General features: G+C 50.3%; 1 protein-coding gene across 1 annotated transcript in view; it reads left to right on the top strand.

Annotated features, from left to right (window-relative positions):
• BSN (bassoon presynaptic cytomatrix protein) overlaps positions 1 to 16,954 on the top strand; it is a 110,126-nt gene that overhangs the window by 64,715 nt on the left and 28,457 nt on the right. The window contains exon 3 of the mRNA XM_026447984.1: positions 2,240 to 2,648. Coding sequence (XP_026303769.1) covers positions 2,240 to 2,648 — 409 coding nt within the window. The remainder of the gene's footprint in view (positions 1 to 2,239; positions 2,649 to 16,954) is intronic.

Here is a 16,954-nt window from a genome sequence, read left to right as displayed (position 1 = left end):
AAAAAAAAAAAAAAAAAAAAAAAAAAAAAAAAAAAAGGATACCTAGAAATTAGTATACTGAAAGGGCCCAGAGAAGCCCAGGTTCCCAGTGTGGGCCACAGATGCTATGGCCACCACCATGCTAGGCTTCATAGCTGGTGGCAAAGATGGCCCTGAGGGGTTGGACTGAAACTCTGGTTGTCTTGCTGAAGAAGAAATTGGTGGGTCTGTGACTGGATGGTTAGGTCTATGCTATTGATGGTTGATGACAGGAATGTTAAACACTGTACTAGTGTTTCTGTTTTTTAGGAGAGTCTTTATTAGATCAAGGATATGTTTCGCTACCCGCCAGTTCCTCAGAAGGGAGGAAGGACTGCAAAGTATCTTGGGGTCAGTGTCCCCAGGCGGGCTCCTCATCTTCCCCCTGAAATGGCTTGTCCTAAGATGCCCTACCAGTTGGCTCTTAACTCTTTTTGGCAAGCAGATGGCCTTCAGATGGGGGCAGCAAAGTTAGAATCTTCTCCTGTCAGTCAGACCCTGGGGCACTGAGGCAGAAGCTACCAGGGCAGTCTCCTGCACAGGCTGGGCCTCCACGCTGCTCTCAGCAAGTCAGCCCTGTTTCCTGAGTGCCGGCATTCACCCCAGTGAGTACAGACTAAAGCAGGAAGAGAATTTCAGGGAAGCACTATAAAGCATTGCCTTTGGCTTTTTGTGCTCATCCTCTTTCAAACTGGAAAAGAGGAAAATTGCAGAGATGAACTTAAGTTGGGTCAGAGGAGAAGGAATATATGATTGACTTTTAGCCTGACAATTTGCTTTCTACCTCATGGAACTACCCAACACTGCTGGCTCCTCTGCAGCCAGATTGGGATGGAGGTGAGGGTTGGACGCATTGGATCTCACTCAGTGGTTCCTCAAGGCTGGATCCTGGAACTCCAACCCCACCCAACTTCACACTAGTGGAAAAGTAACACTCTATCCGATCTTGGTAGATTTGGTCTGGCATCAGGCTTGCCAGAGGGCTACCAGAAGGAAGGCTCCTTTGTGTAGAGGCAGGCCCCTGGTACAGGAGATGGCATTAACTAGGCATTGCAGTATCCCCCATCCCCAGCGATCTAGGTTCAGCCTCTGAAGGGGTTCAAGGCAGGATATAACAGTTCGGCCAGTATAGTGTCTCAGTATAGTAACTTGGGCTCATGTTGGAATCACCTAGGGAAGAAAAAATACTAATGCCAGGGTCGTGCCTCCACAGATTTTTATGTAATTCGACTGGGGTGCAGTCTGGGAGTCAGAATTTAAAAAATCACCCTAGCTATTTCTTTATTATTATTATTATTATTTTTTGAAACAGAGTCTCACTCTGTAGCCCAGGCTGGAGTGCAGTGGCACTATCTCGGCTCACTGCAAGCTCCACCTCCTGGGTTCACGCCATTCTTCTGCCTTAGCCTCCCAAGTAGCTGGGACTACAGGCGCCCACCACCACACCTGGCTAATTTTTTGTATTTTTAGTAGAGACGGGGTTTCACTGTGTTAGCCAGGATGGTCTTGATCTCCTGACCTCTTGATCCGCATGCCTCAGCCTCCCAAAGTGCTGGGATTCCAGGCATGAGCCACCATGCCTGGCCCTCTTTTTTTTTTTTTTTTTTTTTTTTAAGACAGGGTCTCACTCTCTTGCCCAGGCTGGAGTGCGGTGGCACGATCTTTGCTCACTGCAACCTCTGCCTCCCGAGTTCAAGTGATTCTCCCGCCTCAGCCTCCCATGTAGCTGGGATTACAAGTGTCACCACCAAGCCCGGCTAATTTTTGTAACTTTAGTAGAGATTGAGTTTCACCATGTTGGCCAGGCTGGTCTTGAACTCCTGACCTCAAGTGATCTGTCTGCCTCGGCCTGCCAAAGTGCTGGGATTACAGGCTTGAGCCACCACACCTGACCCATCCAGGTATTTCTAATGTGTAGGTTTAGAATCTTGGTACTCAAAGCATGAGCCTCAGACCAGGCTACTGAATCAGAGTCTGTACTTTATCAGAATGTGAGAGGACATGTTCTGATCCTGCCTCATGCCCTGGTGCCAAGGGTTCAAGTTGGAGATGCTTGTCAAGGCTCAGCACAGGACACAGCAAATGAGGGCCATGATGATTCTTCTGGGCAGGAGGAGGAGGGTGGTGATGGGGCTTGGCAGGGTCACCTAGCTTGGTAGAGACCTCTGCAAGCTGATTCTCTAAGACGTATCTCTAACAGTCATTTTCAATGTCATTTCAGCACTTCCCGGAGACTGGACCCCAAGGAACCCCTGGGTAGCCAGAGAGCAGCTTCCCCAGCTCCGAAACAAGCTTCTGCTACCACTCCTGGCCAAGAGAGCCCCCGGGAGACAGGGGCACAGGGACCAGCAGGCCAGGAGGCTGATGGTCCCCGCAGGACACTGCAGGTAGACAGCAAGACACAGAGATCAGGGCGGTCCCCCTCAGTGTCACCGGACAGAGGCAGCACCCCCACATCACCCTACTCCGTCCCTCAGATCGCTCCCCTTCCCAGCAGCACGCTATGTCCCATATGCAAGACTTCGGACCTCACGTCGACCCCCAGCCAGCCAAACTTCAACACCTGCACCCAGTGTCACAACAAGGTCTGCAACCAGTGTGGGTTCAACCCCAACCCTCATCTCACCCAGGTAACCACCTCTGCGCCGGCTCCCCACTCACCTGCCACCTCATTAGCATGCCTCCCCTGGTTTCCTTCCCCTCTTTCACCAACTCTTTTCCTGGTCATTTCCCTTAATTACCAGCATCTGTGTCCTCCTGCGGGGATGTGTCCTGGTTCCAAGATGTGGCAGCAAAGAACAGGGCCTGGCCCCAGATCTCCCAAGGGATTTCTGCATCTCCTGAAAGCTTGGGCAGAGTCTGAGAGTAGAAGATACTTTCTAACCTGGTCCAAGTTTGGTCTGGAAAAAATGGCCTTCGTGAGGACCAGATTGTTCTTATGAACAATTTTTCCCAATGGAATTCATTTGGAGTGGGCCATGAGCAGCTATAGGATACAGAGGGAGGCAAATTTCCCTGACCTAGGCCAGAAGGCCTCTCTCTTTGACAACAGTCTCTAGAGGGGGATGCTGGTGAAGGGAGAAAGGTTTCATGGGAGGCAAGAAACTGCTCTGGGAAGCACCTCTTCTGGGCTTTAGTTCTAGTCAGCTGGGGACCTGAGGTGGTGGGGTAGCTACCCCATCCCTAAAGAAATGACCTTGGGGTAAAGAACCAGGCTGGGAACCAAGCATTCACCAAGGATGACAGTGTCCCACACTCGCCAAGGGGCCACTGTAAGACCATTTCTGTGAGTTTGGCTTCTTTTTCACCCAAGAGGACAAGAGGACTCTGGGTCCACAGCCCCAGCCTGGCTTTGTTCAGGATGCTTTCAATGACTGTGGGATGTCTCACCAAGTGAGTCGAGGCCGTCGCTTTAAAATGAACAGAGTAGGTCTGCTGATTTCCTCCTACTCCTCTGGGAGTGGAAGCCTCTGTTTCTCCCCACAAGGATCTGTCTTTGGATAAAATGGAGAGAGGCTGGCTGCAGGCACGGGCATGGCTGCCTCTGGAATTAACAGCAGCTGGAGCTGTTTGGACCATGTGGGAGGGGGCTGAGTGAGAATAATTGTTCACAGGTCAGGGTCTATATATGCCATGAGGTGCTGTGGGTGTGGGACGTGTGGTTTGTGAGAGGTAAGTGTGAGATTCTGAGGAAGGAGCCGTCGGTGTGGGGAGATGACTCAGTGCCTTTGGAGTCGCTCCTGGAGTGTGGGGGCTTCCTGAGGAGGCGTGCACGCTCGTGATTATTGCATCTGTGATTAGAAACAGGCCATCCTGCACTGTTCAGTTAGGTAAGTGCTTGCTGTTCAGAATTTAGAACAATACGATTAAGGCCAGGGAAGCTCACCTGTGTGTTTCTGCCAGTGAGAAGCCAGAAGCCCCTCACAGGAACAGGGAGGCTTGGCAGGTGGACTCTACCACTATGGGACATCCCCTCCTCATGCTGGCCTTGCCCCTCTCGGTTCCAGCTCCCTTGAGATGCAGCACAGCACCTGGACAACTCCGGGTGAGGTGGGTGGGGATAAAGAAGAGTCACACATGGTGGCCCCAGGCTCCTGGCGGGCATCCCATTCCTCACCAAACCATGGCCCCTGCCTGTAGGCTGTCCAAGCCGAGGACCTTCAGTGAGGTGGGAAGGGAGCCAGTCTTTGGCTGTGCCTGAAAAAAAAAAGCAGAGTAGGAAGACCTTGGAGACACTCAGTTCATCTGCCTCATTGTGCCGGGAGGAAGCTGAGGCTCAGGGCCAGGAGAAGAGGGGGCCTCACACTTACTGCAGATCCATAGTGTTTTGTGAAGGGTGGGTCTCAGCCAAATACTTCAAACAAATGCTGGGCTGGACAAATGAAATGTTTCTTTACTGTGAGATTCCTCAGGACTTTCAGTGTCCTGAGGGACACCACAGAGTTCCAGGACAGGACTGTGGTTGGCAGCCTTTCCCAGACTTGCTTTCACAGAACATCTTGGGAGCTGCTGTTCCATGGCACCCAGTTTGGGAACTGCTGACCTGGTCCCTTCTCCAAGTTCACACATGGTGAATACCCTTTTGTGCTGGGATTTTCGGGTAGAACCTTCACTTCTCCAGAGTTGGCTTTCAGTGTTGTTCTGGTCAAGGAAAAATAATCCTTGGCACATCTTCCCGAGGGGTGGCAAAGCATAATTCTTGAACCAGTGCAGTTGTTCTTCGTCACTTTGCTAAGAGCAGGTTCACCTTCCTGGTCATGCTTCCATGTGATGAGAAAACAGGTTTGCACGCTTTGCTCACACACCTGCTGTTAGATCTGTTCTAGTCAGACTACATCTGTCCTGGCCACTCCTAACTTGATGTTATGTCAGCCAAGAAGGCTGGGAGTGCCCTGGTGTCTGTGGGCTGAACTCCTGCCTGGTCTGAGGTTCTCGGCATGTGTAAGGGGCTGGTTCTGAAGTTAGGTGTCTGGGTGACAGGGGGTCAGAGAGAGTGACTTTTTCCAGGAAACTCAGCTACAGCACTCACTTTCTTTTTCAGTTCCTCTCTTCCCAGAGTGGCCCAATCAGAGTAGAAAAAGATAGGGGTACTGCCAGTCCCAGCGCAGATGCACTGCAGACACTGGCCACTGGAGAGTGTCCTGGGGACCCTGTGTGGACTGGGGAGTGTGCCTGGAGCTGCTAGTGTAGTCACTCTGAGCCTGGTTGAGGAGGTCCGGCAGCCTGGGTGCTGTGTCCAGGGCATGTCGACAGGATGCATTGTTCCTCAACTTTCCAGTGGACAGAGGGATATAGCAGTCCCAGAGAAGGACGTGGGCCACACAGTGACATGGAGGCTTTCAGGGCCTCTCCAAGACCACTAGTGAAACTGCTGGGAACTTTGAAATGTGACCACAGAAAATGGAACTTTGTTCATGTGTGTCACTAATAGAGACTCACTGGCTGGTGTGGAACTCAAGCTGCTGCATAGATCTGGAGTGTGATTGAACAGTTGTGCTGAATGGCTGCATGAGGACAAATGCACAGAAAGGAGGGGAAGAACTTGGACCCGCTGGGCAGTGGTCACCAGGACTTGGTGTTTTTGTTTCTGTGTATGATGGCATCAGTCAGAGTTATTACTTTAGCTGAATGCTGCAGAAACAGCAGACCAGGTCTGGAGATGGGAATCACACACAGTTAGCCCCATTTGGCTAGAAGCAGTGTCTGAGATCTGGAATCACTGTTTTTCTGGACAGCGGACCCAAGTTTCCCCTATCAGCCCTAGGCTGCTGGAGGGCTACTATACTCACACAGACTGACATGGTACTCACCATTCTGCCCATCCAGCAGAGAGGAAGAGGCCTGCCCATGTAGTTTGGTGGGTTTCTGAGAGCCTGGAGCATGTTGAGACTGCATGGAAATTGGGGAAGAAGCTCAGAGCACAGTCCCTGTTTACAGATGAGGAGACTGAGTCTTAGGAAGTCTTGGCTTATTCTGGGTTATTCTGGAGCAAAAGAGCTGTGGATCTAGACCAGTGGCTTGGTCTCCAGCTTTCCCCCAGGGATATGCAGCCTCATTTTCCCCATTCATAGTCCATTTTGCTCAGGCTGAAGCTGGTTCAGAACAAATAGGGCAGTCCCAGATACTCTTCTTGGTGGAGGCCATTTCTTTCCGGATTTCCCCAGTCCTGGTAGCTCAGGGTAAGTGAGTAATTTAACCTGTCCGAAACCACAGAGAAAGACTGGGTGTTTCCGTTTGAGGCCTGAACATTTCTCACTACTCACAAGAGATCCTCCCTCTGACAATGCACTGATGCCAGGGGGCTAGAGGTGTTAGCATTCAGTCCTCACTGATGAGGAGAAGGCAGGAAGACCATTCTCCTTTTCTCTCTATAGATGTGGGGTTTTGGACAAGTACTTGAATTTCCTGAATGTCAAATTTCTCTGAAGGAAAAGCAGGAATCCAGGGATTGGCGTCGGTGGCTTTGCTAATGCCCGTGCCTGCTCAGGCCTGTGAGTTCACCTCTCCATTCTTTAGTGACTTACGTGTAGGCCCGCCACCCCTTTCTGCACCAGAAGGGTGGCCCGTGTTGCCCTTGTTAGGCTTCTGTTCTGACAGCTGGGAGTGGGAGACAAGGCATGGGCCTGAGCCTGCTAAGTAGAAGATGGGAAGGTGCAGTTGGGGTGGGCAGTGGGGATGGGAGTGAGTTGCTGGGGAATATGAACTGTGGCCTGGGGCAGGCACAGCCTGCTTCTGTAGGCCTCTCAGGGGCTTCCATGCCCCACTCAGAGCAGCCCCAGAAGCACATCCTAGCCTGGAGCTCCTCCAGATGCCAGTCTGTCCTCATCCTCAGAGCGGCATCCCAGGAGTGAGTGTGGTACAGAGGCAGGGTTGCCTGCATGCCCGAGCCTCCAGTCTGATCAGCTGAATCCTCCCAGAGCACCATCTAGAGTGAAGGGGCCCACGCTCTGCCCCTGTGGGGAGCAGCAGGGCTGCCACCCCATCCCCAGCCTTCCAGGCCAAGGTGGTCCATCTGCCTCCCACCACCCTTGCTCTAGTCAGAATTACTTATAAGCCTCTCTAGGAAAACTACAGAGGAGTAAGCATGGTCTTCGCTCACCCATTCCAAGGTCTGGACTTTGCTGAGGCCAAGCCAAGGATGTTTAACCCATACCATCCCCTACTGCTACCCAATGGCAAGCCATGAGCCTACGCAGTTTCCCAGGGTGGGCGGCGTGGAGAAAGGAGGGAGAAAATGCAGGGACTCTGAGCCTCTCTCTCTCCTGCCTGCATCCCACTGCTTTCCGGCAAGGGCCAGGGCACCAGATGGCTCGGGGGTGGTGCTGTGAGTTCAGCACAGATCCCTTTGCTGCAGCCAGCAGCCTTGTCTCATTCCCTCTGCTCCCTTCTGGTCACACTGCTGCCTGGGCCGGAGAGGAATGAGGAGCAGGTTTCAGGATATGGGACCAGCAGTGTACTGAGGGGAGGTAAAGGTGTCTTCCTCTTTCCTGGGCCCAGGGGTGTGTCTGCCCAGCCTTCCAGTGCTCACCTCCAAACAAAATGGAAGTGGATCTCTAGGTGGTAGGCTCTCCAGGAGGCCTTTCTCCCACCGAATAGCTAGTCCTTGGGCAATTTGCTTTAGAGTAGCCACTTTGACCTAAACAGTCTCCAAGTCAATAGAGAAATGCCCTCCAAACTTCAGTCACTCTGGAGCAGCCAGCCCTATTGCTTAGTACATGCCCTGAGGTGGTCCATGTTCCCAGAAGACAGGACCCTTGGCCTGCTTACTTGCTTGGACCATGCAGGGTGGAGGCCAGAGCCACTGGGGCCATGAGGAGACAACAGGCATGGAATTCTACCTTTTAGTTATGGAAGAGGGCCATAAGTTAAGCTAAGAATGAATGTAAAATTAATTCAGATCTGAAAATATGAAATTTTACTCCTAAAACACTTGTTTTCATATCTAAGGGCAAATGAAACAGAATAAAAAGAAAATGCAGTAAAAATGGTAGAGAAAAAGAGAAATCCATAAATAAAGTAGGAGTGGGAAGAAGTGGAAGAAGGCACAAGAAGGGGAGGCAGGAAAAGGAGGTGATGGAAAGACAGCCAGAGGCAGGAAGAGGCAGGGAACAGGAAATCTTGGTAAAGTTCCCAGTTGCTGGCTGGTAACCTGTTGGTTTTGCTGCTTCTACTCTTTATTTTGCTCAGCCTTTGGCCTGGACAGGCATGCTTAACCTACTGAGTCAGAGGGCAGCCCTCTCCCTTCTTCCTGTCCTTGCCTCCCTCCACAGTGCTTTTCAGTCCTACTGATAGTCGGAAACTGTCCCAGACATTGGAGAAACCAGTAGAAATGAAACAGATGTGCTACTCAGCTCTGTGAAGCCTTCAGGCCAGTGCAGGAGGCACCACTGCCACCAAGAACCACACAAGCAAACACACAATCACATCTGGGGTCAAGGAGGGGAAGGTTGTGGGGGGTGCTGTTGGTACGATGCTGAGACAAGATTCCTGGGAGTAGCTGGGCATGGTGGCTCACACCTGTAATCCCAACACTTTGAGCAGCCAAGGTGGGCAAATCGCTTGAGCCCAGGAGTTCAAGACTAGTCTGGGCAACAACATGGCGAAACCCCATCTCTATAGTATTTGGGAGGCTGAGATGAGAAGATCACTTGAACCTGGGAAGGTCTAGGCTGCATGAGCCAATGATCATGCCATTGCCCTCCAGCCCAGGCGACAGAGTAAGACCCTGTCTCAAAAAAAAAGAAAAAAAAATTATTGCGGGCTTCTCCAAAGAGTGAGCATTAGGCTGTAGAATGTCAGAACTGCTGGACAGGAGGCAGTTGGAAAAGAGGAGGCCTGAGGGGAGGTGCTTGGTCCATGTGAGGGCTCGGGAGCAAAGGTCCAGGACAGCTGTACCACAGGACAGGACCAGAAGGCATGCAGGTCCTGCTGGGCTTGCTGGTGTCTCCTGATGCACTCCCAAGGTTTGGGAAGGTGGAAGTAGGAAGGTCAGATGTGTGTTTAAAACACCCCTCTGATGCAATCTCAAGGGCCCTTCAAATAGCCAAAACAATTGTGAAAAAGAAGAAGAAAGCTGAAGAACTCATACTTCCTGATTTCAAAACTTACTACAAAGTTACAGTAATCAAAACAGTATGGTACTGGCATAAGGAGAGACATATATACGGAGACCAATGGAGCAGAATACATAGCCCAGAAATAAACCCTCACATATATGGTCAGATGATTTTTGATAAGAGTGCCAAGACCATTCAGTAGGGAAAGAACAATCTTTTCAACAAATGGTGTTGGGAAAACTGGATATCTACATGCAAAAAAATGAAGTTGGACCTTTTCCTTACATCATATACAAAAATTAACTCAAAATAGATCAAATACCTAAACATAAGAGCTAAAACTATAAAACTCTTAGAAGACAACATAGGGGATAAGCTTCACAACGTTGGATTTGGCAGCGATTTCTTGGATATGACACCAACAGCACAGGCAACAAAAGAAAAAATAGGCAAAATAGACTTCATGAAAATTTTAGAATTTTTTACATCTGAAGGCACTATCAACAGAGTAAAAAGGCAACCCACAGAATGGGAAAAAATACTTGCTAATTATGTATTTGATAAGGGATTGATATCCAGAATATACGGAGAAGTCCTACAACTCAACAACAAAAATAAACAAACTAACAAAAATCCAATTAAAAGTGGGTGAAGAGGCCAGACACAGTGGCTCACACCTGTAATCCCAGGACTTTGGGAGGCTGAGGCAGGTGGATCGCCTGAGCTCAGGAGTTTGAGACCAGCTTGGGCAACACGGCGAAGCCCCATCTCTACTAAAAATACAAACATTAGCTGGGCATGGTGGTGGGCACCTGTGGTCCCAGCTACTCAGGTGGCTGAGGCAGGAGAATCGCTTGAGCACAGGAGGCAGAGGTTGCAGTGAATCAAGATTGCACTACTGGGTGGTAGAGCCAGACTGTGTCTAAAAAAACAAAGGGCGTGGGGCAAAGAGGAGTCAGGTGTGGTGACACACACCTGTAGTCCCAGCTACTTGAGAGGCTAAGGCAGGAGGACATCTTGAGCCTAGGAGTTTGAGACCAGCCTAGGCAGATAGCTAGACCCTATCTCTGAAAAACAAAATGGGCACAGGACTTGAAGAAACATTTCTCCAAGGAAGATATACAAATGGTCAATAACCTCCCAAAAGATACTCAACATAGGTTGGCTGTGGTGGCTCATGCCTGTAATCCCAGCACTTTGGGTGGCCGAGGCGGGTGGATCACCTGAGGTCAGGAGTTCGAGACTGGCCAACATGGTGAAACTCCATCTCTACTAAAAATACAAAAAGTTAGCTGGGTGTGGTGGTGGGCACCTGTAATCCCAGTTGCTCAGGAGGCTGAGGCAAGGAGAATCGCTTGAACCCGGGAGGCGGAGGTTGCAGTGAGCTGAGATCACACCGCTGCACTCTAGCCTGGGCAACTGAGTGAGACTCTGTCTCAAAACAAAAGAAAAAAAGAAAATATACTCAACATGACTAATCATTAGAGAAATTCAAATTGAAACTACAATGAGATACCATTTCATACTTGTTAAGGATGGCTGCTATAAAAAAAAACCAGAAAATAAATGTTGGCAAGAATGTGGAGAAATTGGAACCCTTGTGCACTGTTTTTGGGAATGTAAAATGGTACAGCCACTCTGGAAAACAGTATAGCAGTTCCTCAAAAAATTATAAATAGAATTACCATATGATCCAACAATTCCACTTCTGGGTATACACTCAAATGAATTGAAAGGAAGGTCTTGAAGAGATATTTGTACACCCATGTTCATGGCAGCATTTTTCACAATAGCTAAAATGTGAAAACAACCAACAGCCCATTGACAAATGAGCAAATAAGCAAAAAATATATATATACATACATGCACACAATGGAATATCACTCTGCCTTAAAAGAGGAAGGACAGTCTGACACATGATACAACATGGACGAACCTTAAGGACATTATGCTAAGTGAAATAAGCCAGTCACAAAAAGACAAATATGAGGTAGTCAGAGTAGTCAAAGTCACAGAGACAGAAAGTAGAATGGTAGTTGTCAAGAGCTGGAGGAACGGGGAGCCGGGTGCGGTGGCTCACGCCTGTAATCCCAGCACTTTGGGAGGCCGAGGTGGGTGGATCAGAAGGTCAGGAGATCGAGACCAGCTTGGCCAACATGGTGAAACCTCATCTCTACTAAAATACAAAAAAATTAGCCAGGCGTGGTGGCACATGCCTGTAGTCCCAGCTACTTGGGAGGCTGACACAGGGGAATTACTTGAACCCGGGAGGTGGAGGTTGCAGTGAGCTGAGATAGTGCCACTGCACTCCAGCCTGGTGACAGAGCAAGACTTTATCTCAGAAAAAAAAAAAAAAAAAAAAAGAGCTGGAGGAATGGGGAGTTTCATGGGCACAGTTTCAGATTTATAGGATGGAAAGAATTACAAAGATGAATGGTGGTGATGGTTGCACAGCATTATGAATATATTACCACCGACCTGTACACTTAAAAATGGTTAAAGTAGTAAATTTATGTATATTTTGCCACAATAAAAACAATGCAAATTTTTGTTTATTTGTTCGTTTGAGACGGAGTCTCGCTTTGTCACCCAGGCTGGAGTGCAGTGGCGCAATCTCGGCTCACTGCAACCTCCACCTCCAGCCTCCCAAGTAGCTGAGATTACAGGCATGTGCCACCATGCCCGGCTAAGTTTTGTATTTTTAGTAGAGATGGGGTTTAACCACATTGGCCAGGCTGGTCTCGAAATCCTGACCTCAAGTGATCCATGCACCTCACCCTCCCAAAGTGCGTGAGCCACAGTGTCTGGCCAAAAATAATGCAAATTTTAAAAACCCTCTGGAAATAGAGGTGATGGTTACACATTATGAATTTTTTTTTTTTTTTTTTTTTGAGATGGAGTCTTGCTCATCGCCCAGGCTGGAGTGCAGTGGCGCGATCTTGGCTCACTGCAAGCTCTGCCTTCCGGGTTTACGCCATTCTCCTGCCTCAGCCTCCCGAGTAGCTGGGACTACAGGCGCCCACCACCTCGCCCGGCTAAGTTTTTGTATTTTTAGCAGAGACGGGGTTTCACCGTGTTAGCCAGGATGGTCTCAATCACCTGACCTCGTGATCCGCCCGCCTCGGTCTCCCAAAATGCTGGGATTACAGGCGTGAGCCACCGCGCCCGGCCACATTATGAATTATTAATACCACTGAACTGTATACTTTAAGATGGTTAAAATGGCAATTTTACATTTATTTTAACACTGTATATGTGTGTGCATATATATACATATACACTAAAACAACACACATACACACACACACACATATATATACACCACCACCCCCCCAGCAGCTGCTCTGTGAAGAACAGCCTGTAGGGGTAGCGGGTGGGCGCTGGGAACCAGAGTGGCAGAAGGGGCTGAGGCTGAGGCTGGGGTAGTGGCGATGATGACTGCGAAGAGCCATGAGAGATTCCTGGTGTGTTTGGGTCCCTAAACAGACAGAATTGGATTGGATGTGGAGGGTAAGAGATGGAGATAGGGTATTTTTCTTTTTTTTTTTTTTTTTTTTGAGGCGGAGTCTCACTCTGTCGCCCAGACTGGAGTGCAGTGGCCGGATCTCAGCTCACTGCAAGCTCCGCCTCCTGGGTTTAAGCCATTCTCCTGCCTCAGCCTCCCGAGTAGCTGGGACTACAGGCGCCCGCCACCTCGCCCAGCTAGTTTTTGTATTTTTAGTAGAGACGGGGTTTCACCGTGTTAGCCAGGATGGTCTCGATCTCCTGACCTCGTGATCCGCCCGTCTCGGCCTCCCAAAGTGCTGGGATTACAGGCTTGAGCCACCGCGCCCGGCCAGATAGGGTATTTTTCTGTTTGGGCCATTACCAAGTTGAAGGTGCCTGACACACCTAAGACCCTGGCATGAAGCAGGCAGGTTGGGACGGAGACTTCTGTTTCATATTCACAAGCATATAATGACATTTAAAGTGCCGTAGAAGAGATGTGGACAGAGAGAAGAGGTGCCGGGATCTGGGCTCCCCAGCACTGAGAAGAACCCAGCAAAAGTGGCTGGCAAGGATAAGCAAAGAAGAGTGGAAAGGCCAGCAAGTGGAGGGCCGAGGGATCCAGGAGGGGAGAATATCTGAGCAGTAGTGGGGAGTCAACTGCCAAGAGCCCATCACAGGAGCTCTTGATGCCTTGCTGGGTGGAGCAACACGGAACAACCAGGTCAACAACTCATTTTTACCCCCAACGTCATGTTATGAACATTTTCAAGCCACAAAATTGTTGAAAGAATTGTACAAGGAACACCCACAAAGCTACTATCTGGATTTATGATGAACCCCTCCTCTCCTGGCTTTATCACATATCCATTCTACCATCTATTTATTTTTCTGTCTGTCCATCTATCCATACATCTTTTTGTTGAATGTCAAAGTACATTGCAGTGTGCCAGGCATGGTCGCTCATGCCTGTAATACCAGCACTTTGAGAGGCGAAGGTGGGAAGATTGCTTGAGCCCAGGGATTCAAGACCAGCCTGAGTAACATGGTGAAACCCTGCCTCTACCAAAAAAATACAAAAATTAGCTGGGTGTGGTGGCACCATGCCTGTAGTCCCAGCTACTCGGGAGGCTGAGGTGGGAGGATCACTTGAGCCTGGGAGGTGGAGGTTGCAGTGAGCCGTGATCATGGCACTGCACTTCAGAACTAGAACCTGTCTCAAAAAAAGAAAAAAAGTACATCGCCGATATCAGTATACTTCCCACTAAGCACTTCACCAAGCATATCATTAACTAGAGTTCAGTATTTATTTAAGGTTTCTTGTTTTTAGGTAAAATTTACATATAATGCAATGTACAGAGATTAGTTATTCCGGTCGGTGAGCTTTGAGAAGCGGTCTGCAGCTCAGCCTCATGGGGGTTGCAGGTCATCTGGAGTGACCATGGGAGTCATTTAGCCGGAGTTTAAGAGGTGAGGGCCAAGGACTTGCAAGCCAGGATAAAGGGGCCTGGAGGGAGGGCAGCAGAAGCCAGGAGGGAAAGCCGGGGATGAACCAAAGGGTCCTGGGGGTTTTAAGGAGAAGTTGAGGCTAGTCTAAGGGTCCAGCCTCTCCTAGAGAGTGTGACTCGGTACTAAGAGGAGTGTGTATGGGGAGGGTGCGGGGGAGATGGCCGGTCACGGATGGGGTGTGTTACAGGGTGCACCGGATTGTCCTGTTGTTGCGGGCGAGAGGAGGCTGTCCAGAGCAGTGTGGGAGGAGTTGAGAGATATTGAGGGCAGAGAGACACATGTGTCCAGGGATCAGCAAGGGGATGGATCCTCTCCCTGTCATGGAGATCCAAGCCAGTGAGGCCTTCTAGCCCCAGGAGCGATTAGTTTCAGCCTCCACTCCCCAGATCCTGACCTCAGGTGCTAGGCAAGTTCCCAAGACCTTCCTCAGGGCTCTGATAGATTGGCACAGGCCTCCCCTGGCTGGTCCAGCTCTGGATCAGTGTGACCCTGCCCACTGGGACCCTGTGGTACCTGCTTCCTAACCCTGAGGTCAGCCAGCTGACAGTAAGATGCTAGATGGGGCAGGCGACATGTCCATTGCTGTACCAGTGTGAATATCCAGGCCAGGCCTGACTCCCTCCCTCTCAGCTGCCACCTTAGCTGCCCTTCTGCACATTGGCCTGTCCTTGTTGTCCAGGGGGCATGGGAAGGTATGTTCCTCCTGCTGAGACCTGGTCAGTGACTCATAACCCAGAAAGGCATATAGTCACACTGGCCAGTGGGGACCTCCCAGGAACCTCTAGATTCCTGCAGGGAGGGCTCCTTTATGAGCTGTTTCTGTGATGTTTCAACTTGTACCAAAATGAAAAGCATGAATGCGGCATCAGGCATGATGTCAGTGCTGAGTGATCTGAAACACTGAATGCCTGCTCTCCCTGGTAGGGCTGGGTCTCTCCACAGGAAGAAGGCTGAGTGACGTCTGCAACCCTCCTTTTCCTTGCTGCTGGGGGAGGTGAGAGGAGGGGAGTGGGAAGAGAACTTGTGACTTCGGGGGGCTCTCAGAGCTTCCCGACAGCCATGGAGGTGACTGTGAGGTAAACTCCACCCTGTGAGCATCCTTTGGGGCCAGATATGGCAAGCAAGTCTGAGTCCCACTCTTGAGGGCTGAGACACTCTGTGTAGCCAGTGTTCCTGCAGGGAAGATGTAGAAGCTCTTCCCAGAACTGCCCTCCTTCCTCCAGAGCCCAGTAGAGGAATTAGCAGGGAGTCACCATTGCAGACAGATCATAGCTGTTCATTCAACTTAGAGTTCATATAGCCTCCAGCTTGGGCCCCAAGCCTCTGGATCCTTGGCCAGTACCATCTTAGCTGCCCTTCTGCACACTGAATAGTTTGAGTAAGGAAGCAGCTAAGAAAGACTCTTCTCAGGGAGAAAGTCCTCTCAGAGCTACAGAGCCCACAGGGTCCTACCTTTCCAAGTCCCTAGCAGACTCATGGCAGAGCAGGTGGCAGTGGCTCCTTGAAAAGCCTGTAGGAAGGCTTCCTGTAGCTTCTGCTTCCCCCACCTCTTAAACCACCTCTTGACCTTGTACTGCACTGAGCCTTCCCATCCTTACTGCCACCTAGGCCCCCGCTGGGCCAGGCTGCACAGGCTTCCATGGAGGTCCCTACCTGTTCTTGGAGATGGCAAGACGGGCTTCTTGCTAGCAAGAAGAGTCAGCTCGAACAAAGCTAATGTCTGGCAGAGCTGTCCACCTTAGGGTAGCCCCAGGAAGGCTCCTGAGACATGAGGCTCATGGCTGGTAGCCTGCACATCTCCTGCCCATGTGCCAGATCAGGATCTTGGAGGTATTAGACAGCAAAACCCTAGCTGAGGCATCTTGTCACACTGGTAGAAGTATAGTCCCTCTGATTCTAGTGGAGAGCCAGCTTGAGAGGGCCTAGGAGCCACAGGGAGCCTTCTGGGTTCAACCTCCTGATGAGGAGGCATCACTGTGTGCAGCTAAGGAAGGCTCTAATTGTACTGGCACTGAGGCCAGGGGAGTCTGCCACAGAACTATTCATGTATACCCAGGCTGAGTGGGCAGGGATAGGGGCCTTGCAGTAGGGAGGAAGAGGCTTAGGTTGGCCTCCTCCCAGGAAACTCCTGGGGAGGCAGAGAGGAGGAAGTCTTGCTGGCCTCAGAAAGCTCCCTCAGCCAGTGTCCTCCTTAGGAGGCCTTGTATGCTGGGCCCGAGCCTGGGAGGGGCTGTGGGGAGGGTGCGGTCAAGGTTCCTCACTGTCTGGAAGAGGCTGGATAGAAATAGCTGCACCCATCTGGGCGATGAGTCACTGAGGGGCGTTTCAGCCTTTTCTTGGAGAAATTCTATTTTAGGTGAGATGCCTGTGCCACAGCCTGGATGATGGGGGCTGGGGAAAGGAAAGTTCTGGTGGTGAGTGCAGGAGGTTTGGCATGTGCCTTTGTTCAGCCTGATTCAGAACCCCAGGGAGAGTCACCCCAAAGTCCCAGGATAAGAAGCCTTACCTTCTAAATCCCCTTTCCCAGGAATAAGTCTCACCTCAGGGCATGCTGCTGTGCCCAGGTGAATGAGAGCAATGGGACCTTGGGTGTGGGCTGGGCACCCACAGCAAGAACTGAATTTGTGGCTGCCACCCTGGGCCAGAGGCTGAGCTTCCCCTCTGGGGAGTAATCCCCTTCCAGAGTTCCTCTCCGAATGAGTAGAAATGGGCTGCTCTTGGGAACTCCCACTTTGATGGGAATAAGCCTCTCCCTCCCAAGAATGACCTTTCTAAAAAGGTCTTTAGATTGGGTTCAGGGACTGAAATTGTTTTCTCTCTGGCTTTCTCTGCCCAAACATAGACAAAGCTGCCTTGCTTCTTTTTTTTTTTTTTTTTTTTTTTTT

This window comes from Piliocolobus tephrosceles, chromosome 2, assembly GCF_002776525.5.
Source record: "Piliocolobus tephrosceles isolate RC106 chromosome 2, ASM277652v3, whole genome shotgun sequence".
Taxonomy (NCBI): domain Eukaryota; kingdom Metazoa; phylum Chordata; class Mammalia; order Primates; family Cercopithecidae; genus Piliocolobus; species Piliocolobus tephrosceles.
Note: the sequence above shows the minus strand (reverse complement) of the source record. Positions and strands in the feature narration are given on the sequence as shown.